This window comes from Oryctolagus cuniculus, chromosome 6, assembly GCF_051225735.1.
Source record: "Oryctolagus cuniculus isolate XC-2025 breed Fujian yellow rabbit chromosome 6, ASM5122573v1, whole genome shotgun sequence".
NCBI lineage: Eukaryota > Metazoa > Chordata > Mammalia > Lagomorpha > Leporidae > Oryctolagus > Oryctolagus cuniculus.
In genome coordinates this window covers 60,791,213-60,816,069 of record NC_142872.1, presented here as the reverse complement: position 1 = coordinate 60,816,069, position 24,857 = coordinate 60,791,213, and the positions used below count along the sequence as shown (strand labels likewise).

Sequence of the window (24,857 nt, the reverse complement as noted above, 5' to 3'; positions counted from 1 at the left end):
CGGCACACCGGGTTCTAGTCCCGGTCGGGGCGCCGGATTCTGTCCCGGTTGCCCCTCTTCCAGGCCAGCCCTCTGCTGTGGCCCGGGAGTGCAGTGGAGGATGGCCCAGGTGCTTGGGCCCTGCACCCCATGGGAGACCAGGAAAAGCACCTGGCTCCTGGCTCCTGCCATCGGATCAGCGCGGTGCGCCGGCCGCAGCGCGCCGGCCGCGGCGGCCATTGGAGGGTGAACCAACGGCAAAGGAAGACCTTTCTCTCTGTCTCTCTCTCTCACTGTCCACTCTGCCTGTCAAAAAAAAAAAAAAAAAAAAATGTTTGCTGAGCCCATGGGTGACAGGCAGAGCACATCTGCCTGGGAGGCAGGAAACAGGGAAGGAAGCCAGGTGAACAAAGCACCCAGAGGAAAGGCTTGGACCAAACACAAAGGCTGCGGTAGTCAGCTACCATAATGAAACACCCCAGGCAGGCCAACTTTAGCAAGAAAGGAGGTGTATTTTGGCTCACGCCTCCGCAAGTGCAAGGTCAAGGCCCTGCACCTGATGCTCCTGTTCTTGCTGGAAAAGTCAGGGGGCCGTGCAGGGCACCACGCGGCGAGAAGGAGGACGTACCTCTCTCTCTGGTTAGGGAGTCACTGCGTTTCAGCCACAGGCTCCACCTGACATTTCCCAGTCTGGATCACCTCCCAACAGCTCCTCCTCTGAACACCACAGCTGGGTCAAGTTTCCACCCTCTTGATACCTCACAATGGTATTAATGGGATTAATTCTCAACTCAAGAAGCCTTGGAGGACTCCCAAGCTATGTTCAAGCCGTGGCCCATGCTGAACCATGATCACTTCCACCCGAGGCCAGCCAATCCAACACCATTTGCATTCATTCCTCACCATAACCCTGGTACACCCTGATCCCCATTTTCCCAGGGAAGAGAGCTGAGGCTCAGGTGGGGGCCACTTGCTCCCAGTCACCAAGCCGGTGAGCAGCGGAGCTGGAATTCAAACTAGGGTCTGAGTGCCCAGGCCAAGGTCCTTCTGCAGCCCTGTATTTGTGGGGGCCAGTTTGAAGCTCCCTTATTTGTAAACTGGATTAAGGTCTCAAGATGTTGCTTATCTGCTTTTCCCAGGATGCTGCCCCAACCAGAGCAGACAGGAATATCCTGGAAGATAGAGACCTGCTCAAAATTCACTAGTTCATGCGACAAATGGGTCCAAGGCACGGTACTGGATGGTGGGGAAATGGAGCTGATGAAGGCAGACATGGTCCCTGCCCTTACAAAGCTGCCTGTCTAGCAAAGCTTCTGGCACCTTGGGAAGTCATGTGATCACAATATGCCCTAATAATGTCGCTGTTCCCATGCCAGACCCAAGCAGCGGAGTGGTGGAAGGAGAGAGGGACTTGAAAAAGACCCTGGTTGCAGAGCTGACCACAAGCCCAGTGAGTCAGCCTTGAATGTCTCTGAGAAGACAGTCTGCCAGGCGGCTGGTGAGAACCAAGACATGTGACAGATGACCAGGAAGTGAGTGGCCTGTCCTCCGGCTCACAGTCAGTGCGGGGCCGCTTCGTGGAGAAGAGAATGTGGAGGAAAGGGTAAAGAGAACAGGGGAGGGGAAAGGGATGCTCAGTGTCAGCCCTGCTACATGTGGGGCCACTGCAGGCCCTTGACTAGCAGGTTCTCATCCAATCCCCTTGACCGATTTGTGAGCTGGGAACTGCCGTCTCATTTCACAAATGAGGCTGAGAGAGGCTGGTGGCTTGGCCTAAATTCACACACCTATGACGAGCCACACCGGGGGTCTGAATCCAGGCCCAAATGTGTTCTTGCTCCTCTTCCCAATAGTGTGGGGATAAACCAGGCCCATTTGGGTGGACAATACTTCTTAGGAAGAGGAGTCAAAGAACTGGAATTGCTGAATCTTCAACAGAGAAAGCTCAAGGATGGAGTCTTTTATGGTCGTCAAATAAAAAATGCTCTCTCTTGGCCCGCCCACTAGCCTGTGGGTTTCTCAGGGGCAGGTCCCAGGCTCCTGCCCTCCCAGTCCTGCCCAGCCCTGGACATTGGGGAACTGAGTTATGAATGGATCTGCACAGGGACAAGATCCAGTAGCTGGCCTTCAAAATGGAAGAAGGAAACGGATGGTGGAGAAGCCGGGTGCTGGGGACGCAGGGGTTCTATTACAGGACTGTTCTACTTCCATGGTACCCAGACATTTTCCCTTAGAATAAAAGGGCAACAGGGGCTTGCCTTAAAGCAAGAGAACAGTCACCTGGATTTCAGAACTACTGGATGGCGAAGAGTGGAGGGCGAGGGAGCAGTAGCTGGAGCAGGGCGGTTCCGAGCTTTACCCCTGCTGGGACAGCATCCCAAGACCACGCTGTCAGCCCTGCAGAGATCACGGCGTGCCACCCACCCATGGCACAGAAAGCAGAAGCCTCAGGAGGAGTGCCTCTCCCAGCCCACGGGCGCATTAAACTCAAGAGTACTTGAAACAGAAAGGAACCCCGACAATAAAGCCTCGTGAGCTCGTGAGTCCTTGCGTTTCTCGTGCCTTGAAGAGCTGTGTGCCAGGGGCTCTCAACCAGGAGTGATGTCTGTGCGTCCCAGGGGACACGTGCCAACATCTGGCCACATCCTGGCCCTCAAAGCTGGGGGTATAGGAGGCCATGGCACCTGGTGGGTACAGGCCAGGGCTGCTGCTGAACACCCTCCAGTGCACCGTATGCCCCCACTACCCCAGTCCCAATAGTGCTGCACTGAGAAGCCACACTGACAGCAGAATAAACTTCCCATGTAGGAGCTCAGGTTCCCGCTGATCCTATTACTAGGGGTTACTTCTGCTCCTGCTGGGTCAGAGCCACAGCCTTGAGGGCCCCCAGGAACCTGAGTTAAACCATCTTTTCCTCCCCCATTTTGATTTGTGCTTGAGAAGGCAGAGCTCACATGAGAAAAAACAAACAAACAAAATAAATAAAAAACCCGGCCAGGGAACCCACAGGGAAAAGGGCAAATCCACCTGGCTTTCCTCTGTGACTTCTACTCTAGTGGTGCGACCCAGATATGGATGTCGCTACTGTAATCAAAACCTTGCCAAATGCATGGCTCCAGCTCCATCACACCCCGGCACAGAGCAGCCTCCCTGAGAACACCTGCCAGGCTTCTGTGGGCCCTGCAGCCAATGAGAATGAGGACACAAGACCTCCTCAACAGCACTGCGCTGGGCAGCTCACATTGGACCTCCCGTGCAGGGATGGCTGCAGAACCGAAGCGCAAATAAACACGTGTGACTTCCTGTGTCCCTGAGCAAGGCAACCGCCCCTGGAAACAGCTGACTAACGGGTTTCAACTGTCACTTCTTTTCATAGCAGAACGCCTCAGCTTTGCTATTTTAACTTTTGCTGCCGGGGGCCTCACTTCTCCCCGGCTCTCACCGATGGATCTCGGATCACTGTGTGGTTCACCCATCGTGGGCGGCTAGCGGGCGGGCGCTTCTGATGTCACTGTTTCCGAGGCTTAATGAAATTAGACGCCATGTAGGAGCAAGTCATTGGAAGTGGTGGGTCACTCATCCCAAAAATAGCCACCAAGGTTTTTAGTTGTAGCTCTGGCCTGGTCAACCGTGACCACCAGCTTGGCAAAACCCCGAGTGCCAAGGGCCAGGGACTTAGGTAAAATCCTCATTTGTTTGTTCACTTACTCATTCCCTCTATGTTACTGAGTCCACTAACACAGGGGCTGTGCCAGCGTGTGTGTGTGTGTGTGTGTGTGTGCATGTGAGTGTGGGGACACAGAGGTGAATGAACACATCAGAGCTGGGAGGGGAGGCGGAAAGGCCAAGCACGAGCCCTAGAATCATTCTCTCCACTTCCTCTGCAATCCTGACCTTGACATTCAAACTGCTAATATGAACTCAGGGCACCCTGCCCTCTGCTAAAAGGAGAAGAGTGTGATGCTGTCCCCAGCCCTGATGGAGGGGATTTAAGGGAGGAGTGATGGTAAAAATAATAGTGCTGACAAGGATAGTAATCACAGCTAAGGCTGCTCACTGTGCACAGGGCCACAGGCCTGACCTTGTGTCATTCTCTCCCGTCACCTTTTTAACCCAGTGTGGCTGATCACATCATCATCCCCAGTTTGCTGGCCAGGACTTGAACTTATAAAGACCAGCTACAGGATATTTCCTTCTGACCATCGATCCCCACATCTGCTTCTAGGATGGACACAGCCTGGGACAGGCAGAGAAATAAAGGCCTGGAGCCACAGGGGGACCTGGGTGGTGATCCTGCACATACCTGGCCATGGAATGCTGATGGCACTAGCGTGGGCACCACATTCTCCCTCCAGCTCCTTCCCCACCCCAGCGCCCGTATCCAGCCCTCTATCCACAGCGTGGCCTCCCAGCTCTATCACTTCCACTGAGACCTGTCCCAGCCCAGAAACCACCTCGGACCACAGAGTCCTGGCCTTTCCCCTCCCCCTCCTTCCCACAAAGACCAGGTCTGGCCAGAGACAAAGAGGAGTCATCTGACAGTTCCACTCCCAGAAGGCCTGGCACACCACGCTCTCTGGCCCCAGGCAGCCTCTTCCATCTCCTGGGCTCTGTGGGTAGACTCCTGGCCTAGCCCCGAGGTGGCTGCAGCATCTCCCACTCCTGCTGGGCCAGGAAGGGTCAGATTTGTCCCTGAATCTCCTGTGGGTCATGCACGGCCTGGCCTGTTGATGGCACTCAGTCCATTTAGGGTGAAAATAGAGAAATGACATCTGCACAAGGCCATTCACCATAGCACGAGATGGCTGGAGAGCATCTGTGGCCAGCCAGAGCCGGCACACACCTCACATCACCCAGGGAGCGTGGGGGACGTGCCAGGTCCCCAGGATACAGCAAAGCACCAAAGCTCAGGGCAGATAGCTTGGGCCTGGGAGGTTCTGTGTGGGCAGGGAGAGTGATAAAAATGAATTTACAGCATGGCTTTTATCCTTCAAAAAGAAAACAACAGAAGGGGAGGCCAAAAGCAGACACACTGGCTCCTCCTGTTATTCTTAGGAGATGCATAAAAGCTAAATACGAACGAAGTGCCAGCTCCACATACTGTAAAGTGGAACGCTGCTCAGGGAAGTTAAAGCCGACATAAAACAAAACCATCACAACGGCACGCTGGAATGAAAAGTTGTACCCCGAGGCCACAGCAGGGACAAGAGTTGCTTGGAACACAAGCACTGTGAGCGGCCAAGGACCCAGCCAATTACTAAAGTGACCGGCAGGCCGGCGGTGTGCACCACCCGGACAGGCTGGACAAGGGCAGGCCAGAGCAGGTGCACTGCAAACCATGCGACTGGTTTATTTCTAGAATTTTCCATTTAATATTTTCAGACCATGGTTGACCATGGGTAATGGGGTGAGAAGGTACGGGATCCGGAACGTTCCTCCCTCATGTATCTGCATGGCTTGTTCCTTTGCTTCATTCAAGTCTGTTCAAATGTCACCTCCTCTGAGACACCTGTCCTGGCCGCCCACCGCCATCCGTCCCTCCCGACATCCTGCTCTGCTCTCTTTCTCTGCAGCGCACTTAAGATCGCTCAGCCGCATGCCGTAGCAGGTGCCTGTTCACTGCCCGACTCCCCCACTGGAGTCAGGAGAGAGAGACAGAACCTCCTGTCTATAACCCTGGGGCTGGCAAAGTGCTCAGCACACACACAGCAGCTCCCCAAGAAACTCTCGTGGGACAGATGATGGATGCAGTGTTTCTCAACGTGTGGTCCCCGGGCCACTGCCTCAGAGTCTGCTGGAAAGCTGGGTCACCTGGCGGGTGCCAGGGCCTGACTGCAGGATGAACTGAGTGAGGGTGAGGGAAGGCAGGGCGGCCTCTCTGCTGCGGAGAAGCAGAGCTCAGGAGAGGCCGGTGTGTGCCAGAGAGAACTCCTGAGGTGCACAGGTCACTGCTAACTCCAAATGTACTCCCTGCAACTTTCAGCCGGTACCCACCTGGGTCACAGACAACAAGGGGGCGGGGAGGAGACCAGCACTGTGTAGACACCTGACCTCTCCCAAGCCAGATTCCTCCCCACTGTCCGCAAAGTACCTTCCACAAATGCCTCCACCAAGACTCTGAGAGACCAAGCCGCTGGCCTGAGCTCGCATGCTGGCAGGAGGCGGGGGCAGGACTGGGTGTCGGGTCGGCCTCACCCTGGAGGTTGCGCACTGTTGTCCTTGGCTTCCCTGAAGCTCCACGCAAGCTGATGCGGGCCGTGGCTGGCTGCGCTCAGGACTGTCCTCCCGTGCCAGTGCAGGGCCCATTGCCAAAGTAGAGGAAGGGACCCGTGGAGCTGCAGAGCTGTGCTGGGGGCTACAGGAGAGCGTGGCTGCAGAGGGGCCCTTTCCCCTCACTCACTCCCCAGCCCTGCCAGGGCAAGATGAGCTCATGCTTGCGCCAGAGAGGAAAGGCAGCTGGGGCCTGGCTGTGAGGCGGCTTCCGCCTCCCAAGGCTGCAGGCTGGACACTGCGGGTGAGCAGGGACACCCCCCCCCCCGCCCCCGCAAGGTACTTCTGCCACCAGCCCCACACCAGGACACGATGGCAGCCCAGGCGCAGCTGCTTTAAACGGAAACGTATGCCTGGGCTTTCTGAAAGTGACCCATCATGTCGGGCAAAAACACAGTGGCTCCAGGACACAGAGAGCCCCCAGCTATTTGGGGGCCTGCGTTCTCCAGCCCAGGTCTCCCCGCCAGGTGCAGCCCTTCAGAGAGACATAAAGGAAATAAACTGCTGGGGCCAGGCCCAGGAGGAAAGACAGCTGTGCCAGCGTACCTGGGGAAGGTGCCGCTGCTGGGGGTGGGGGTGGGGCACACGTCCCCTGACCTCCCCTCTCACCTGCCCCTTTGACTCAGCTCTGCTCCGGGCTGGGCCCACACTCTGACCTCATGCTCAGCCACTTGGAGACATGAGTCCAGCCTGAAAACTGCCCAGGGCTGGGGTAAAAGGCGAGGATGAAGATGTTAATGGGGGAGGGGAGATGACGCCGATGGAGCACCAGCAAGCCCACGCTGTAGCTCAGGCTGTCTCATCTGCTCCCAAAACCATCCAAGGTACAAAAACCAGGTTGGCTCCCACGGCTACAGAAAAGGAAACTGAGGTTCAGAGACGACTACGCAGAGGCGGTGACGCAGACTGCGACCCTGAGTCAGGAGACCGGAGACGAAAGGCCTGGCGGTGCCCAGGCTGCAGGACAGCTCCGCCAAAGGTCCCTGGAGGCAACGTCACGGCACCAGCCCGAGGGTCAAGCTCGGGTCTGTGCCCTCACCCATCGGAACGCCAAGCACAGTGAAGGGGCCTGAAGGGACAGCTGTGTCCTTTTAGAAAGCAAGGTCAGGCTCCCAAGTTCCAGGAAAGGATCGAATGTTCTCCTTGCGGGCCCAGCTGGGAGGTCATCATTTGGTGATCATTTTCATTTGGGGACGTCTCGGCTTGTCAGTTTCTCTACAGTGAGGTTACAAATGACAGGTGGAGGTGGCAGGGAAGGCTCACCTGACAAGGAGACACGCAAAGGGAGACCTGAATTAAGTGGGGCAGCAGCCGCAGGGATATCCAGGGAACAGCGCTCCAGGCCAAAGGGGGCAGCATGTGCGAAGACCTGGAGGCAGGACACGTTTCTGCCAAGTCCTAGAACATCAAGGGGGCTGAGGCGGCCGCAGCGAGGCCAGAGGCCCAGGTAATGCTTCCCTTTCTCTGGGAAGTCATCTCTAATCGGCCTTAGCCGGCTCAGGTGCCCCCTGGGTGCTTCTGCAGCCCCTGAGCGGCTCGCTCTGTGATTAAACTTGTGTGCGCCATATTCATGCATGAACACGCAGCCCACCCTGTCCCATTAATACTAGTGGTGTTTCCCTCAAAAAAGCTGTGAATTCCTCCAGGGCAGGAAACTGCCTTACACACCTTGGGGTCCCACTGCCTTTAAGCAGCCAGAAGCCACTGAGCCACAGGAGACCGGGTCCATCACAGAGGCAAGAGCTCACCTGAGGTGTGTGAGGTCCCCAGGGAGCCAGGTGACTTCCTGGAACACAGACGTGAGGGCTGGGGAGAGGACAGGGAAGTAGCCCCCGCCCACCATTCTGCTCACCACTGCCTCACTCTGCCCTTTCTTCATAGCTTGTGACATACCTGAGCTTCTGCTTTAAGGAAAGCCTACACGGGGAAATACAACCAATAAACAAGAGGGTTATTATTGATACACAGAAATACCTTTCCCTCTACAAGAGATCCCAGGAAATGTCAAGGTCCCCAAACAAATGAACGTCGTTGGCCGACTGACTGCTCCCTGCAGAGGAGACGAGCAGACACGATGCATCCAACAGAAGGGTGCACACTTTTCTGCAGTGGAAAGATGCCTCCTCAGGGCAGACCCACACCGGAAATGAGAGAGGGGTGCTGGGCGGGGCCTGTGGAAACCCTGAGAGTCCACAGGGACCCTCTTGGTGTGGCCTGTGGCAGGGACAGTGCCAGCCCCAGGGTGGCTACGGCAGGGAAAACAAGAGATCAATTTAAAAATGACAGCTATCCAAAAAAGTAAATTAAAAACAAACACACACTTCTGTGCGTCTGATTTGGCCTGCAACCATCAGTCTGTGAACTTGGCCTTAAACCTCACACATGACATATTTTTACAGTGAATAGACAGCAGAACCGAAAAGACAGTGAGAGGGCAGAGGCCTGCGAGTTGTGGAGCTGGAAAGGAACTCTGAGATCATAGAGTTCTCGTGTGGCCAGGGGGGTTCATCTATGATTAAGTCTGCTGGCTGCCCAGAGCGGCAAAGGCTGAGACTGACTCAGTGTGCGAGTGCTGAGATGGATTAGCAATGTCTGCCAAGGACACAGGACAAGGACACAGGAATGGGAACATTCAATACACACATTCTGGGAATCCATTGAGACCCATTTTATTTATTTGAAAGGTAGAGTCACAGAGAGAGGGAGAGACAGAGAGAAAGGTCTTTCATCCTCTGGTTCACTCTCCAAATGGCTACAATGGCTGGAGTTGGGCTGATCTGAAGCCAGGAGCCAGGAGCTTCTTCTGAGTCTCCCACGTGGGTGCAGGGGTCCAAGCACTTAGGCCATCTTCTACTGCCTTCCCAGGCTATAGCAGGGAGCTGGATCGGAACAGGAGCAGCTGGGACTAGAACCGGCACCCATATGGGATGCTGGTGCCACAGGCAGAGGCTTAGCCCACTACACCATAGCGCCAGCCCCAATCCAGTCCCATTTTAAAGACACAAAAGCCTGACGTCCAGAAAGCTGCACCAAGTTGCCTAACAGCACAACCAAGAACCAGAATCTTTTCTGGAGCCCTTCTTGTGACACCCAAATGCTCCTGTGTCTTCGGGCTTTCAGAGTTGTCATCTATCAAAGAGTCATCTTAGAGAGGAGCCATCTCCAAAACAACACTGCAAGTCAATCAGAAAACTGGATCTCTACAGCAATCCATTTTTACTCATGACTTCTCAGAGACAACACCTTTTCTAAACAGCAAGGGGCATCACAGCCCTGAGGAAGGCAACCGAGGATGCCGCCCAGTGTGGCAGGCGCGTGCACGCACACGTGCCGGCACACCCACACAGACACACACACACAGTCCTGATTGTAGGCCTTGAGCTGGCCCAGGGGCCTGGCATCAGAGGCAGCCCAGACCCACCAAGGCCAGCCCCTCCCACTTGCTGTGAGTCAGACCTGGCCACTCCAGTGTGCTGGCTGCAGAGTCTTCAGTTTTACTTGGCTCTTGAGCAAAATGTACTTTTCCAACGGACATGGATTGAACTGAGCCTCAATTTTGCAACGCTCTGGCAGTGGGGAGGCCAGCCTCCGTGAGCACACGCTGTCCTGGGGAGCAGGGACCAAAGAATGCAGTTCTCACTTCCCTCGCCTTCTCCTCCCACCTCCCCCAGGCCTGCCGTCCCCCGCCCCATGCAGCGCACCGCAGCGCACCGTCTTGGGTGGACTCCAGACCACACCTGACGGCAGGCCTGGAAGAACAACTGGCAAGGGTGGGTCCCACACTCTGCAGACCCATGGCCTCCTCCACCCTGCCCGGGGGCGTGGGTGGTGCACAGGCTCAGGTACCAAGAAGTGGATCAAGGATCTAGCTTTCTTTTAAAAGACAGATTACTTTTTATAGTAGTTTGCAGTCCCCAACAGAGATTTCCCATGGGACCCAGCCCCCACGTGCACAGCCTCTCCATTCCCAGCATCCCTGCTAGTTATGATGGATGAATCAGCACAGGTATGGAACATCACCCCAAGCCCACAGTTCCCATAGGCCCCTCTTGGGGTTGTACGTTCCACAGGTCAGGACGAATGCTGGATGTCTGCAACAGCGGAGCATCCCCAGAACAATTTCCCTAAGTAGTCCTCTGTGTCCACCTGTTCACCCTCTCTCCCCCCAGTCCCCAGACCTGCAGGCTGTCCCCAGACTTTAGCTTTTTACAGTGTCATCATGGAGCTGGAACCCCACAGCGTGCGGCCTTTTCGGACTGGCTTCCTCTGCTAAGTGACAAGTGCTGAGGGTCCCCTGTGGCCACTCACGCCTTGCTGGCTCACTTCTTAGCACGACCATCACACTTGGCCTTTGAATCCCTGTGGGTTTTCAGAGTCAAGGGCTCCAGTGCCTCCCGCATGCCCTTGGACAGACTTCTCTCTGAACCTCCAAGGCTTTTCAGCAAGGATAAAAATGCAGCCCTGACCACTGTCCACAGCTTGAAGCAAGTCTGCGGCCGATGGCAGTCAAGGTTATCACCATCATTGACCCTTGTGGGGCAACTTAAACCTTTGCTCTCTGCAGAGAGCATTACGGCGCAGAAGCGCAGACGACCAAAACTTTGGGTTTAAATCCTGACTCTGCCCCCAACGGACTCATCTGTAAAATGGGGGTGGGGGTTCCATCTGCCTGCCAGGGAGACTTTGAGAAACAGAGGAGATCACTGTAACCGGAATGCAGAAAGAGCTTGGGCACCCAGCAGGCCTGCACAACAGGCTAGCTCCCCACTTATGCTCAGGACCTTGCTACCTCCCACCAAAGGCCCTGCTGCAAGCAGGACGCAGGGGAGGGAAACAGGGGTCAAAGTCGAGCCCTGCTGCCCACAGCCAGGTCTGAGGAGTCCCTCTGCTGGCCGGTGGGCAGTGCGGGGAGAGAGGCGAGTGCATCCAGGAACACAGCAGTCCTGCTCCTGCAGCCCGCCAAGGCCTGCCCGGCTCTCTTCTTGGTGTCAAGTGACAGCAGCAGCCAACCCAGCCAGCGGTTGCTCTCGCGGCTTTCAGGGGGCAGAACTGGGCACACAGAGGACATGGACAGGGCAGCAGCAGGCAGCTCACGTGTGCCCAGCAGCAAGGCCCACGGAGTTGCTGGGCCCAAACAAGGTCCTCTGGAATTCTCTCCAAATCAGACCCACCCACCCGGGAGGCCCGTCACCCTCGCCTGACCCAGGGTGCTGAGTGATCTGCCCTTCCCTGGCCACACGGTGCCAGTGGCCCTGGGCAGGAAAAGGTGCCAGGATTGCACCTTCCTCCGGATGAGGAAGACAACAGCTGCCCCAGGGGGCACTGCCAGGAGACACTGGAGCTAGGCCACAAAGCCCTGGACTCGGTTCCCTGAGGACTGCATCCAGGTCTCCCACGTGGGAGGCGGGGGCCCAAGCATGTGGGCCATCTTCTGCTGCCTCTCCAAACACATCAGCAAAGAGCTGTATCAGAAGCTAGAACCCCAATGCAGGATGCCAGTGTCGCAAGCAGGGACCTAACCTGCTGTGCCACAATGCCAGCCCTGTTTTAGCATTTCTTTGTATTCCAGCTTGATGTCTGGGTTGATCACCTCCTCTGGGGACAGCCTGGAGCAAGGCACGGTGGCAGAAACAGAGGGAGAAGTGTGCCAAGGCCCCTAGGACATGGAGACATAGGTCAGGCTGGCCCAGGTGAGCAACCGGGTCGGGTCCTGCCCTTCCCGCTGAGTGAGCTGGGCTGTGACACCATGCTCTGAGACTCAGCAGCCACTTCCCGTTAACATGGCTCATGCTCTGACCCTAGAGCAATGTTTTATCAGTTGCAGGCGATGACGATTAGTGGGCTAAGAAATCAGTTTCATGGGTCACAGCTATCATTAAAAACATGGCATCGGCATAGGAAATAGTGGTCTGCATTGCGTGCAATAATGGAAGCATCGTTGTCTTGAGCTCTCGTACAACTGGCCACCGGGCTGGGGTTGGAAATAATTTCTCATAGTGGGCAGATGTCAAAAGCAATACAGAGGGGCCTGCGCTGTGGCAGCACTGACCCCAGTATGCAGCACTGGCATTCCATATGGGCACTGGTTAGAGTCCTGGCTGCTCCACTTGCGACCCAGCTCTCTGCTATGGCCTGGGAAAGCAGCAGAAAATGGACCAAGTGTTTGAACCCTTGCACCCGCGTGGGAGACCCAGAAGAAGCTCCTGGCTCCTGGCTCCGGATCAACACAGCTCCGGCTGTTGCGGCCATTTGGGGAGTGAACCAGCGGATGGAAGACCTCTCTCTGCCTCTGTTTCTCTGTAATTCTGCCTTTCAAATATTTAAAAAAAAATAATAAAGCAATGCAGAAGCTCACTCCGCTGAGCACCACACAATGCTGTGGTACCAGCTCTACACAGTAAACGCCGGTTCTCAGAATTAAGGAGGAACAATAACACATTATGGGAATAATCCCAATACCTCCAGGACAGTCACATGCTGCCGTGCTTTTTTTTTAAAGGTCAAAATGCTGAGAGGTTGAGGGAGGATTGGGCACAGGTGCCTGGAGGGCCTGGCCACAGATCTGAGTTCCTGCTACACACACACCAGGCCGCGGGAGGACACGTGGCCTCCCAGCCTGCCAGCAGGGCCGGCCGTGCTCGAGGGGCTGCTCCGGAAGCAGGCAGGCGACTGCGGGGAGGCTGCGCAGTACTGGTGCCTCCGGTGGTTTTTGTGGAACCCACACCAATCGGCTGCCAAGGAAATTCTTCCCTTTCTACTTCTGCTTCAAGTCTCTTGAGCAAGTCTAGAAGAAAACTTCATTCAGGGCTAGTGAGTTATTCGAACACCGAACCATCTCACTTTTTGACAAAACGAAGAGCAGGCTTTAGGCGCAGAGCCACCTACCAGTGACAGCCCTGGCTAGAACTTTCTCCTCTCTGCTTTCACTGTCACAGACACCCTGGATTCAGGGTGTGATGCTGGTTTTCCATTTCTAGGGATAACATGTCTTTTTTAAAAAAAATTATTTATTTTATTGGAAAGAGTTACAGAGAGATGAGAGAAAGCTCTCCCATTCACTGGTTCACCCCACAAATGGCCGCAAAGGCCAGGGCTGGGCCAGGTGGAAGCCAGGAGCCAGGAGCTTCATCCAGGTCTCCCATGTGTGTGCAGGGGCCCAAGCACCTGGGCCATCTTCTGCTGCTTTCTCATGTGCATTAGCAGGGGGCTGGATCGGAAGAGGAGCAGCCGGGACTCGAATCAGTGCCCATATGGGATGCCGGTGTCAGGCTGTTGGCTTAATCCACTGTGCCACAAGGCCAGTTGGGAAAAGTCTGCCTTTTAAATCTCCTATGTTTAAGCTTTAGAAAATGAGTCTATTTAAACAAAATCTACGGATGAATGTTGGCCTAGCAGTTAAGATGCCAATTAGGACACTCATATAACATAGTGTAGTGCCTGGGTTCAAGTTCTGGCTGAGCTCCTGATTCTGGCTAGGGCACATCCTGGAAGGCCACAGGTGATGGCTCAAGGGTACCTGCCATCCACATGGAGAACCTGCATTGAGTTCCAAGCTCCTGGCTTCAGCCCAGCCCCACTGCCTGCCAGTACAGGACTGGGGTAGTAAACCAGTGGACGGGAATACTCTCTCTACTTCTCAAATACATAATTAGAAATAAATGTTATAAAATATAAAGTGCATCCTAGCGTAGGTGGTTGCAGACACAGCAGAAACTGTGATCATGGCCCCCAAGAGCCAGGAATCTGGGAAACACTGGCTGGGACTTTCTGCATCTGAGGCTGGGGAATCTGACCTTGGTTTGTCCTCGCCTGGTGTCCCTGAGTGCAGCTAAAGGGCACCTCCCTGCTGAGTACAGGGAGACAGTGCTCAGCGGGGAGCCGCAGATCCCTGTAAGGAAACGTCGAGGCCAGGCAGGCGACTGCGGCACAGAACTCTGGGAACGGGGCTGGACAGCTCAGGCTTTACCTCTCCCATCACTGTCACTGTCACTGTCACCATCCCATCACTGTCACCATCCCATCACTGTCACTGTCACTGTCACCATCCCATAACTGTCACCATCCCATCACTGCCACCATCCCCTCCCTGGGCCCTTCCATGCACACAGACTCTGTGTGTGATCTAAAGACCACAACGAAATCTCAACCATTTTTCTCTACAGTACTTTTTGCAAGATTTTATTTTTATTTAAAAAGTAGAGAGAGAGAGAGAGACGGAGATCTCCCATCCACTGGTTCACACCCCAAATGTCTACAACAGCTGCGGCTGGGCCACACAGAAGCCAGGAGCTCCATCTGGGTGTCCCACTTAGCTGACAGGGGAGTGCCACTCTTTGCTACTTTCCCAGGTGCGTCAGCAGGGAGCTGGATGGGAAGCAGAACAGCTGAGACTCAAATCTGTGCTCTGATATGGGATGCCAGTAGGTGGTGGCTTAACCCACTGCATCACAACGCTGGCCCTGGTATTTTGTTTATTATTTATTTACTTATTTATTTTGTAGAAAAAGAGCTCCCACCCACTAGCTCACTCCCCAAATGCCTGCAGTGGCTGGGGCTAGGGCTGGGCCCCAGGGGGAGAAGCTGGGAACTCAGTCCAGATCTCCCACGTGGGCGGCAGGAACCTCAGTCCTTGAGCCATCGCTGCCGCCTCCCAGGGTCTGCACTGCCCGCAGGATGGAGGCCCTGGGGTGCGGGACAAGGGTTCCTGCAGGGCGAACGCCCACCCCTCTACAGCACGTCTTCTGTCTTCCCCTGCCCCTTGTACGTCCTAGGACACTTTGTTTTGAGATCACCTGAGTCACCCAGAAGAGCAGCCCGAATAGTACAGAAAGTTCCCACACCCCCTTGGCCCAGCCGCCTCTCACGTTAACCTCTTACATAACCACAGAAGAATTCTCAGAACCAGGAAATAAAGCTTGGCACGAGTGTGCAAGCAAACCACAACCTCTGCTAGGATTTCGCCAGTGCCTGTGCTGCCGCCTTTGCCTGCTCCTTTACTTGCTCCCACACTGCGTTTAGTTGTTGCGTCTCCTCCCCGCTGGGACAGCTCCTCCAGACTGTGGCCCTGGATATTAGAAGAGCACTTGTCAGCTGTGTTCCAGAACGCTCCTCAAACCCGGCTTGCCTGATGTCTCAGGCTGGGTGTTACTGGGAGGTGTCCCACAGTTACGTGCTCTTCTCAGCGCACCCCACTGGGGACCCGACACTGGTCACTGTCAAACTACGTAATTAAGACCTGAGTTTATTTTGATGCAAAAAAGGTCTGAAATCCATAGTTTTCTCATAATATGCATGTTTCCATGAACATATTAAAGACCTCTTATATGTGTGTGAACTTCAATTTTTTTTGCAACAAAATAAGTTTAAGATTTATTTATTTGAAAGGCACAGCTAGAGAGAGAAAGAGAGAGAGGAAGAGAGAGAGAGAGAGCTCTTCTATCTGCTGGTTCACTCCCCAAATGGTCACAATGGCTGGGGCTGGGCCAGACTGAAGCCAGGAGCCAGGAGCTTCTTCCAGGTCTCCCACACAGATACAGGGGCCCAAGCACTTGGGTCATTTTTTGCTGCTTTCCCAGGTGCATTAGCAGGGAGCTGGATCCGAAGTGCAGCAGCCGAGACTCACAACAGTATCCAAATGGGGTGCCACAGCGCCAGTCCCCTTAGCTTATCTTCTAATTCCAATTTTTATGAACTTCTGGAAGTACTCTCATGGTCTGTTTGAACTTCTATGTGCTAACTGCAGCACCCATCAGTGGATTTTAACTGAAGCAATCACTACTGTGGTTGTCCTTGCAATGATTTTCAAATTCTGTTATTCTTCCTGCATTTATTCATTGAATACCTATTATTATTATTATTATTATTTTAGTCATAAAACCAAAAATCACTGGAAGGAATTTACAAACTTTCCCCTGGGCCTTCCAGAAGCCACATCTTTCCACTGAAACATGGTCCCCTGCATGCCTGGACTTTTCCTTCTCTTCTTCTTTTTTTCTCTCCCTTTCCTCTGCCTCCCCCCTCCCCCAAATAACACCGAGTTTTGGAGCTGCTGAGCACTAGGCTGGCCTTGCAGTGCTAAAAAACACGTCTACACTGTATTCCCTGAGGCTGAACTACACCAGTAATTCACACCCGGGGCTCAGCACCCACAATGTTTAACAAGTTCCAAGTACTGACTGTGTCCTTGACCATTTGAAACACACACACACACACACACACACAGAGGGAGAGAGAGGGAGAGAGAGGGAGAGAGAGGGAGAGAGAGGGAGAGAGAGGGAGAGAGAGGGAGAGAGAGGGAGAGAGAGGGAGAGGGAGAGGGAGAGGGAGAGGGAGAGGGAGAGGGAGAGGGAGAGGGAGAGGGAGAGAGCAACCTCCTTTTGCTGGTTCATTCCCCAAATGCCCACAACAGCCAAGAACTCCATCTGGGTCTCCCCTGTGGGTGGCAGGAACCCAAGCACTTAAGCCATATCTGCTGCCTCCTAGGGTATGCGTTAGCGGGAAGCTGGATTGGAAGCAGAGGTGGGATTTGATCCCAGGCACTCTGATATGGGACGCAGATGACCCACGTGGCATCTTAACGTGCTGCACTGCTACGCCCACCCCCACCCCACCCCTTCCATCATCACCCCAAGTGTCTCAGCCCATGTTCTGCTGCTGTAACAGAACCTGAGGCTGAGTAATCTGAAAAGGAAACAGATGCATTTTGGCTGCATGCCCAAGGTGGGGTGGTCACATCCTGTGAGGACTACACTCAAGGTGGCCAGTGAAGTCCCTGGAGAAAGGCATTCATTTGTTGATGAGAGCTCCGCCCCTACACCTCTCCCACCTCAGGCCCACCCCCCAGGACTGCTGCATCAGGGAATGGAGCCTCAGCATGGGTTTCGGTGGGGATGAGCCCCAGCCACACCACAGCACCCACTGCAGCGGATGCGCATGGTGCTGGGCCTTCATTTACCCAACCAACGGGGTCCACGACGACTGGGCCCATGGGTGGGTGGCTTGGGGGCAAGAGTAGGGACGAGAGCAGGTGTGGCCCATGCCTGACTCCTGGTGGGGTCAGACATCAAAGCAGCAGAAAGGAGATGTGGCTGCTCTGAGCGTGGGCAGGGCTCTGCAGAGGAACAGGGGGCGATGGGGCAGCCCTCGGGCTGGGTGAGTTCAGGCAGATGCCTCCCAACAGAAACCTGAAGGCAGGCAAGGAGCCAGGCGCTCCCAGCAGAGGGGACGGCCGGTGCCTGGTGGAGGCTCTGAGTGCGAGGCTCCCCTGCGTGAGGGGCAGCCCTGGAGGCTGCGGCTAGGAGAAGCAGATGGTACAAGACGAGGTCAGTAAGGCGGCCCCAGAGGTCAGGCAAGGACTCTGGCACCTTCTCCACGGTGGACTTAAAGCGCTGAGGGCACAGGAGGGCGATGGGTTTAACCCAGAGTAACCCTGGCGCTCAGCGACAGAGCCAGATGCCCACCGAGGCTGGCCCGGCTGACACCAGCGCAGCTGGGTCCTTTCTCCTGCACACAGCACCGGCCCAGACTCTCAGGCACAGCTCCAAACACCTTGGAGCTCAGGGCCTGGCTGTGGAGTATGTTTTTGACGCGGCTGACACCCTGGGCTTCCTCCTCACACAAGCTCACCCAGAAGCCCCACCGAGGTCCCCAGTTCTGGAAGGGCCTGAGCAGCACTCCAACTCCGTGCCCTGAGCCCAGGCTCCCTCTGCGTTACAGCTCCTCTCTCCAGCAAGCTCACGTTCAAGCACACGGCGCAAGGGCTGAAGCCACAGGCTCAGAGCAGCGTGCCTGGGCTCAAATCCCAGCTCTACCCCTAGCCCAGGGTCACCCCGGGCGCGTCAGTTAACTGCTCTGAGCCTCAGTTTCCTCACAAGTTGTGAGGATTGAGTGCCGGATGTGAGAGGCAGAACCATGCTCAGACTCTTAAGATTGCTACTCCAGTGTGGGCTCCCTTCCTTACAAGGCCCTCCACGCCTCGCCCCGCCCTCTGCTGCTGCCCCATCAGAGAACTAAGCTCACTGCCTACACACCTGAGCTACCTGAGGCTGGGGACATGGCCTGGTCGCCTCTTTCCCTGGCATGGAGCATGGCGCTGAGTAAGTGCTGCTCGTTGAAAGCATGAACAAGTAACGAACAAACACGCAGGAGCAAGGGACAGTAAAGTGTGAGTCAAAGGTAAGATGGAAAGCGTATAGTAACTCAGGACAAATATCTGCAGCAAAGACGCCTGTGGCAGAGCCGCGTGCTCAGGAAAAGGCCTGCTGACACAGCACAGCTCCAAGGCCAGAAGCCCGGGACGAACATGAGATCGCACAGCCGACTTATGACCCCAAAGCCCCAAAGCAATGACCTTGGAGTCTGTAGTTGGAGAAACCTGCTTTCCAAATCCTGAAGCCACTACCTACTGGCCACGCTGTCATCTTGGCAAGGCCACTGTATCCAGCTGGGCAGGCTGTCCCCTGCCCAAGGGCACCTGAGCAAGGCCAAGAGCAAGGGCTGAAATCTAACCCACACCCAACTCCAGGAGGTTGTGAGGGAGCCAGAGAGCTCCAGGGCCTGAAAGGAGAGGGGCTTTTTTAAAGCGATGACACCCCTCCCCCCCAACCAGGAGTGGTAGCTGAGCCTGCGAGGTGGGGCTGATGAGTACAGCCACATTTCACAGAGCAGGGAGATGGCACTGTTGCTACCATGATGCTTTTAACTTCCACTCTTTCTAGGTCCAGGGCCTAGATCTGCGCCTGGCGCATAGTAGGTGCTCAGTGCATTCCTCGGATGAACGAACATGAGAAGAAATGAATGAACGAACGAATGAACAAGTGAGCTAATGCACCCGACAGGCCTCGCCCTGTCCTCCAGGCAGCCTGTGAGTCCACGCAGAGGGCTCCGGCGCGCCTGGATGTGAACTCCAATGAACTCTCACAGCCTCAGTCTGCCAGGAAACAGAGAGGGGGCCAGGGTCATCCAGGCTGGAATGCGGCCTCTCTCCGTCGGCTGGGAAGGCGATAAGGTGGCAGCCACGGGAACCTTGGGCACCGGGGCAAGGCAAGGCCGGCACCACTCACACAGCTGAGGTTCCTGCGGCTGTGGAGCGCGCTGGGCGTGGGGCCGCGGCCGGGAGCAAGGCTCCTGAATGACCGGCAGGCCGGGGCCGGGGCCCGGTCCCCTCCTGGGAACTTGCACAGCCCAGTGCAGTGTCTCATCAAAACAGGAAAACGCACGGGGCAGGAATGTGCATGTAAGGGGACTGGTATTTACAGGGACCGGCCCTAGCGTGGCCGCTGGATCGGGAGGAAGGGAGGCGGGTGAGAAGCACAGAGTGGGCGCTCGGTGCACAGCCGTCCTGGGGGAGGGGGCCAGCTGCCCAGCCAGCCCACGGGGCCCCAGGAAGCCACACAGTGAGGCTGCACAGAGGGGGCCCGAGGCAAAGAAGGCCAGGGGACCTTTAGCAAGTGGCTCCCCAGCCACAGGCCCTGTGGGCAGGACCCTGGCAAGGCCCTCCCCAAGCTCCCACATCTGTGTCCCTTCTTTGAGCCCTGGGGGACTCCCCCGCACACCCATAGGGTGCTTGGAAGGTTGAACTTGGACATGCCTGGCACACAGCAGGGCCTCTTCCCTGCCTCCCCAGGAAGGCCTGGGCCAGAATCTTCTTGGCTCTGCCTCTGGGACACACAATCCCAGGGCCTGGGACCTCTTTGAGTATCCTCACCAGCATGCTGGCCTCAAGAGTGCAGTCCTGTACCACTGATCTGGTGCATGACCCAAGAAGGGCATGGGAGTATGGGGGCATAGGGGTGCAGACCATTTCCCGCTTAGCCCCTGCAGGAGACTCTTAACTGGTCCATCTCCCCTTTCAGCCAGAGCGGGCTTCCTGTGAGACTCTTTGTAGAATACAGCAAGGGCAGAAGACGATCAAGGAATGACTCCTCACCATGCCCTATTTGCCTGACCCTCACAGCCTGTCCCAGCTGCTGCCTCCAGGCCCAGCCAGTCCTGGCTCTCTGTCCTGCAGCCACTGCCACCTGCTGAAGGTGATCTGCCTACCCCAGAGCCTTTGTGCATGCTGTTCCCGCCCTCTCAATGACCAGTGAACGGCAGGCACCTAGGGAGCCACTCAGGTATCACTGCTGTGAGATTTCTCTGACCCCATGCAAGACCCAGGTGTCCGAGCCTCTGTGTGACAGCACAGCACATCCATGGATGAGCAGAACTCCACCTGGATGTCTGATTTCGTTTAATCACTGAAACCCAAAACTCCACGCGGGCGGGGGCTCTATCCCCATCATTCCCTCCTGGACTTCAAGGCCTAGTGCCGTGACCAGCAGGAACATTTCGTGGGTGAGGGAATGCACAGAAGACTGAGTGACTGGGCAGCCTGGGGAGATGACAAGTGAACAGGGGCCGGGGTGAGAGCAGCAGGGGAGGCGCGGGTGTTACCACTCCCACTACTCCTACTCCGGGAGCTGCAGTGGCTGGGGCTGGGCTGCCCACAGCCGTACGCAGGGCAGTGAGCTCCAGCCTCAAGGAGAGAAGTTGCCTACTCCAGGCATCCGGGCAAGGAAATGGAGCCAATTCCTAAGCATCTCTGCAACCACTAGCACAGAATTGCTCTCACCTCCAGAGAGGAAGGACGGCGCGTGACCACCTGACAATGAGCTGGACTCTTCAAGGATCAAGAACCTATGCCCGGCCAAGTCCAATGCCAAGGCCAAGTGTTCACCTGCGTCAGCACATTTAACCCTCCCAGAGCAGGCACCACCATTCGCCCCATTTTACAGATGGGCACACTGAGGCTCAAGGACATTCCCTTTATGCCTCATTTAAGAACATGTAAACCACTGTGGCTAACTGCTTTCCTGTATTATTTTCCTGAACTTCAGCTCACGCCGACACATTTATCCGTAAGGCCCACTAGTGGCCTTGGGGCCCCAACACTTTCTCCAGAATACCTTTCCGTTCCCCTATAGCCATCCCTAACGCCAGCTGCCTGCCTACCTGCCACTGGCTTTAGGATTTTTATATGTACAACCTTGCTTCACACAACCCAGGCCTGGATTACTGGGTCCCTCACCTTATAGACAGGGACACTGAAGTGTGGGGCCAGGGAGGCAAGCTACAGGTCAGTCTCAGGCCAGCCTTGGCACTGTGTGTTCTGTCTTGGGAACACCCAGTGCCAAGAATAAGGAGCAGTCCTCCTGATGGACAGCACTGTCCTCACCATCACCGGCACTGAGCCAGGTTAATGGGCTCCCACATCCCTTTCCTTCATGCCTTCCTCTAGCCACTTGATCCACTTATTCTTCCCTAAGCCATCCCCTGCTCAAGAACCTGCCATGGCTCCCCACTGCCTGATGCAGCACAGGCAAACGCACCTCACTGTCCATCATAGCCCTCACTCTTTCCCACAGTGATGCCTCCACAGATGCTCGGCTAGACGTCACCCCCGCCCCTCTCTCAATTCTACCCCAACTCACGTTCAAGCATCCCTGCCCGGGGAAGCCCCCGACTCCCTCCCTGCCTCTGCACACCCTGCCACCGGCTTCCTTCCCAGCTAAGCACTGTGGCATACACGGCCTTGACTGCTCTCTGGCCCGAGCGATGGAGCCCCATCTTTCCAACAGGGCTCTCTGCTTCTCATGAGCTGCTCAAGTCCCTCTGCCCACGCCTGGCGCTGTGGCCGTGTCCCGGGCCTCCAGGCTCCCTACACCCCCACCCCACCCTCCCCAGTGCAGGACACCACACAGGATCTCACTGATAAGGCTCTGGTCTTGGCCTCCAGGGCTTCAGGCTCCTTCCTGCCAAACTGAGTCACCCGCCCATTGTCTTCATTTGATTGCATGGGATGTGACTTAGAATTTAATAAGGGACATCGGATGAATCGAAGGTCAGGGTTTTCGAACCATTAAGTTAATGTGGAAAATGTGAATCAAAGCGGCCTCCTGGCAAAAACACTGGAGGCGGCAACAGGCAGGAGCTGCTGGCCCGGCCGCCCTCCCCGGCAGGCTGCACCAGCCGGGTCTCCCGAGCCTCGGAGGCCACCTGCACCGCCCGTGGACCCCTGCTTGCCTGCACCATGTCCGTCCTCGCCATGCTGGGGACCAGAGGGCACATCCTCACTGCGCACAGAAGTTTCTCCCCCACGGCGGCACTTCCTACGCTGTGCCCACTCTTCATCCCTGCCCCTGCCTCTGGTCAGGCCTGGACCCCTCCCCCGAGCACTGAAGAAGCTTTGCTCAGAACTAAGGTCCTGGGGTAAGCATTGTGGCAGTAGCGAGGGTAGTTCCTCGAATCAGGCACGAAGTTCAATCTGATACCCTCAGCGCTCCCTGGACCCTCTTGCTCAGAAAACCATCCAGCACGCATCTCCCCTTTGGAATGTGAGTGCCCTCTGCCATGCCAGTGGGTGGCACCACCCCAGCCCCATGTGTGGCAAACAGCAGGTGCTCTTCAGGTTCACGGCTCCCCAATCGGTTGACCGGCACTGGGACCAACCCTGCAGCAGTGCTGTGGGTGGGAGGGACTCTCCAGGGGGTCGGGTTCTGGAGGTGGCTGAGTGCCAAGTGAGCTGCAATGGCCCGTTGGCCCCCTCTGTCGTTTTAGGTCTGAAACAGGGGCAGAGCAACCCGGACGTCAGCACCCAGAAACTCCCGCTGCCTCCCGTCACACGCTGCTGCCTTTTTCTGCACTCCCTCTCTCACGCACTGCTGCCTTTTTCGGTTGTTTCTATTTTTAAAAGAAACGTATTTGGGGTGGGGGGAAGGGGGAAGGGGGGAAGAGGGGAGAGGGGGAGCGGGGGAGAGAGAGAGAGAGAGAGAGAGTGAGCAAGCCTCCCATCCACTGTTTCACTCTCTAAATGGCCCAGAGCCCAGAACTGAATCCAGGACTGACCTGTGGCTGGCAGCTCGGGAGCCGTCACGGCTTCCTCCCGGGGGTGCCTTCGCAAGGAGCTGGGATTGGGAGCAGAGACTCCGATACGGGGCGCAGGCATCCCAAGAGGTCTTCACTACTGCCCGCTTCTGGAACTGCTCTTGGAGCAAATACTGTGTGGAGTGAGAGTGCAGAAGCAGTGCTCGCTCGACTCTCGCAGCCGGCCAGGCACCAGTGGCCCCAAGGGCATCCCACAAATGGCTCCTGGGGTTTTCACGATGACCCTCGATCCTGGGAGGGTCCCAGACCACTACATACTCTCACCTTCTCACTGAGGAGGAAACCAAAGGAAGCCCAGAGAGGCCACCAGCTTACGCGTGGTGGGACAAACAGCAGGGCCAGAGTCTGGAGTCTGCGAGACCCAGAGTCCCTGCCATGTTCCCCTCTCTCCTGATCAATACGAGTCCCAAGAGAGGTTGCTTAAAATACAGAGGACCAGGCCCTGAGTCCCCACACCGCAATCTCCAGGTTCTGTATTTAACCAGCAAATTGCCCCAGCCTACTTCCCCAGGGTCTCAATGCTCCCATCTGTAAAATGGGCCACTCCTTCTCCAAAGGGCCATTGTGGGAGATCAAATGAGGAACATGGTGGGTGTGTATCTGGACTGAAGGCCCAGCTGAGCAGGTTTGTACAGGCAAGCTCCTCCTCCTCCTCCTCCACCTCCACCTCCACCTCCACCTCCACCTCCAGAGCGCTTGGTGCTAGCAGCCACCTGAGGCCAACATCAGACCAGGAGCTGCTCAGTCTACACACTGTGTCCTCTGCACAGGTGCCTTCCCAGGCACCCCCAGCACACGGCCAGCTGGCTAAGCCTCAAGGCAGCATGGGCCTGAACCCCACACTGGGGCGCCCCAGGGCTGTGCAGGCCCTCTCACTAACTCCATACGGCAACCCTGTGGGGCCAGGCAACCCCACGCATGCAGTGTACCCGAGAGGGGAGCGACCTGCAGGCTGTAGGCTCTCTCCAAGCTCCAGGGTGCCCCACCCCCACCTCTCCCCCAGACCTCCTGCCCTGCTGCCCCAGGCCCGAGGGGCAAGCTGAGTCCTGGGCGTTGACGAGTCAAGTTCGGGTGAGTGCAGGCAGGCTGAAGTCCAAGGGGAGACGTGCCTGTGTGGCCCCACTGTGAGCTCCTGAGCTGGGGCGGGGCCGGGCAAACCTTCTCAGGCCCTCCTTTGACTCAGGGTTAACTCAGCTCTGACAAACCACCTGGCTTCGTGGGTGACCTAGTTTTGCGGCGGAAGCTGAGCCAGGGAAAGGAAGGCCCAAAAGCCGGAACTCTTCCTGCCACCTGGCTAGCTGGGTGAGTTTGGGTCTCTGCTTCCTGAACCCTGGCTCCCCCAACTCCAAAAGGAGGGGACACCCCATCTCGGGCCCCTCCAGCTTCTGTATTTACCGATTCTAACTGGCCCAGCTCCTGTAAGCACATCCACAGTAGAGGACTCACTCCACCTCGGTTTTCTCACCTGTGAAATGGTGCAGGTTTGCTGTGGGAGGGGAATGGGCTCCTGATCCCCAGGGGATCCTCCGTAACTGCTTTTACTTCTACTATTACTGCCACCCCCAACTATGTGGCACCTGCCACCTCTCTCCCTGTTCTTCCAGAAACACGGGAGCACAGAGTACCCCAGGGGTGGGGAGGGGTCCACACCCACAGCTGTGTCCTGGGAGGGGCCTGAGAGCTGC

The 24,857-nt window shown here is 56.2% G+C and overlaps 1 protein-coding gene across 5 annotated transcripts in view; it reads right to left on the bottom strand.

Annotated features, from left to right (window-relative positions):
- The window catches only part of ERGIC1 (endoplasmic reticulum-golgi intermediate compartment 1), a 109,057-nt gene that overhangs the window by 64,253 nt on the left and 19,947 nt on the right, over positions 1 to 24,857 (bottom strand). For 2 of the 5 annotated variants that reach the window (XM_008255393.5, XM_089336213.1), the window contains one exon: positions 23,134 to 23,285. The exons of 2 other annotated variants lie outside the window; for them this stretch is intronic. In XM_008255393.5, coding sequence (XP_008253615.2) covers positions 23,134 to 23,285 — 152 coding nt within the window. Of the gene's footprint in view, positions 1 to 23,133; positions 23,286 to 24,567; positions 24,633 to 24,857 lie in introns of those variants that run through there. One more of the 5 variants, XM_051843620.3, reaches the window with a different exon arrangement.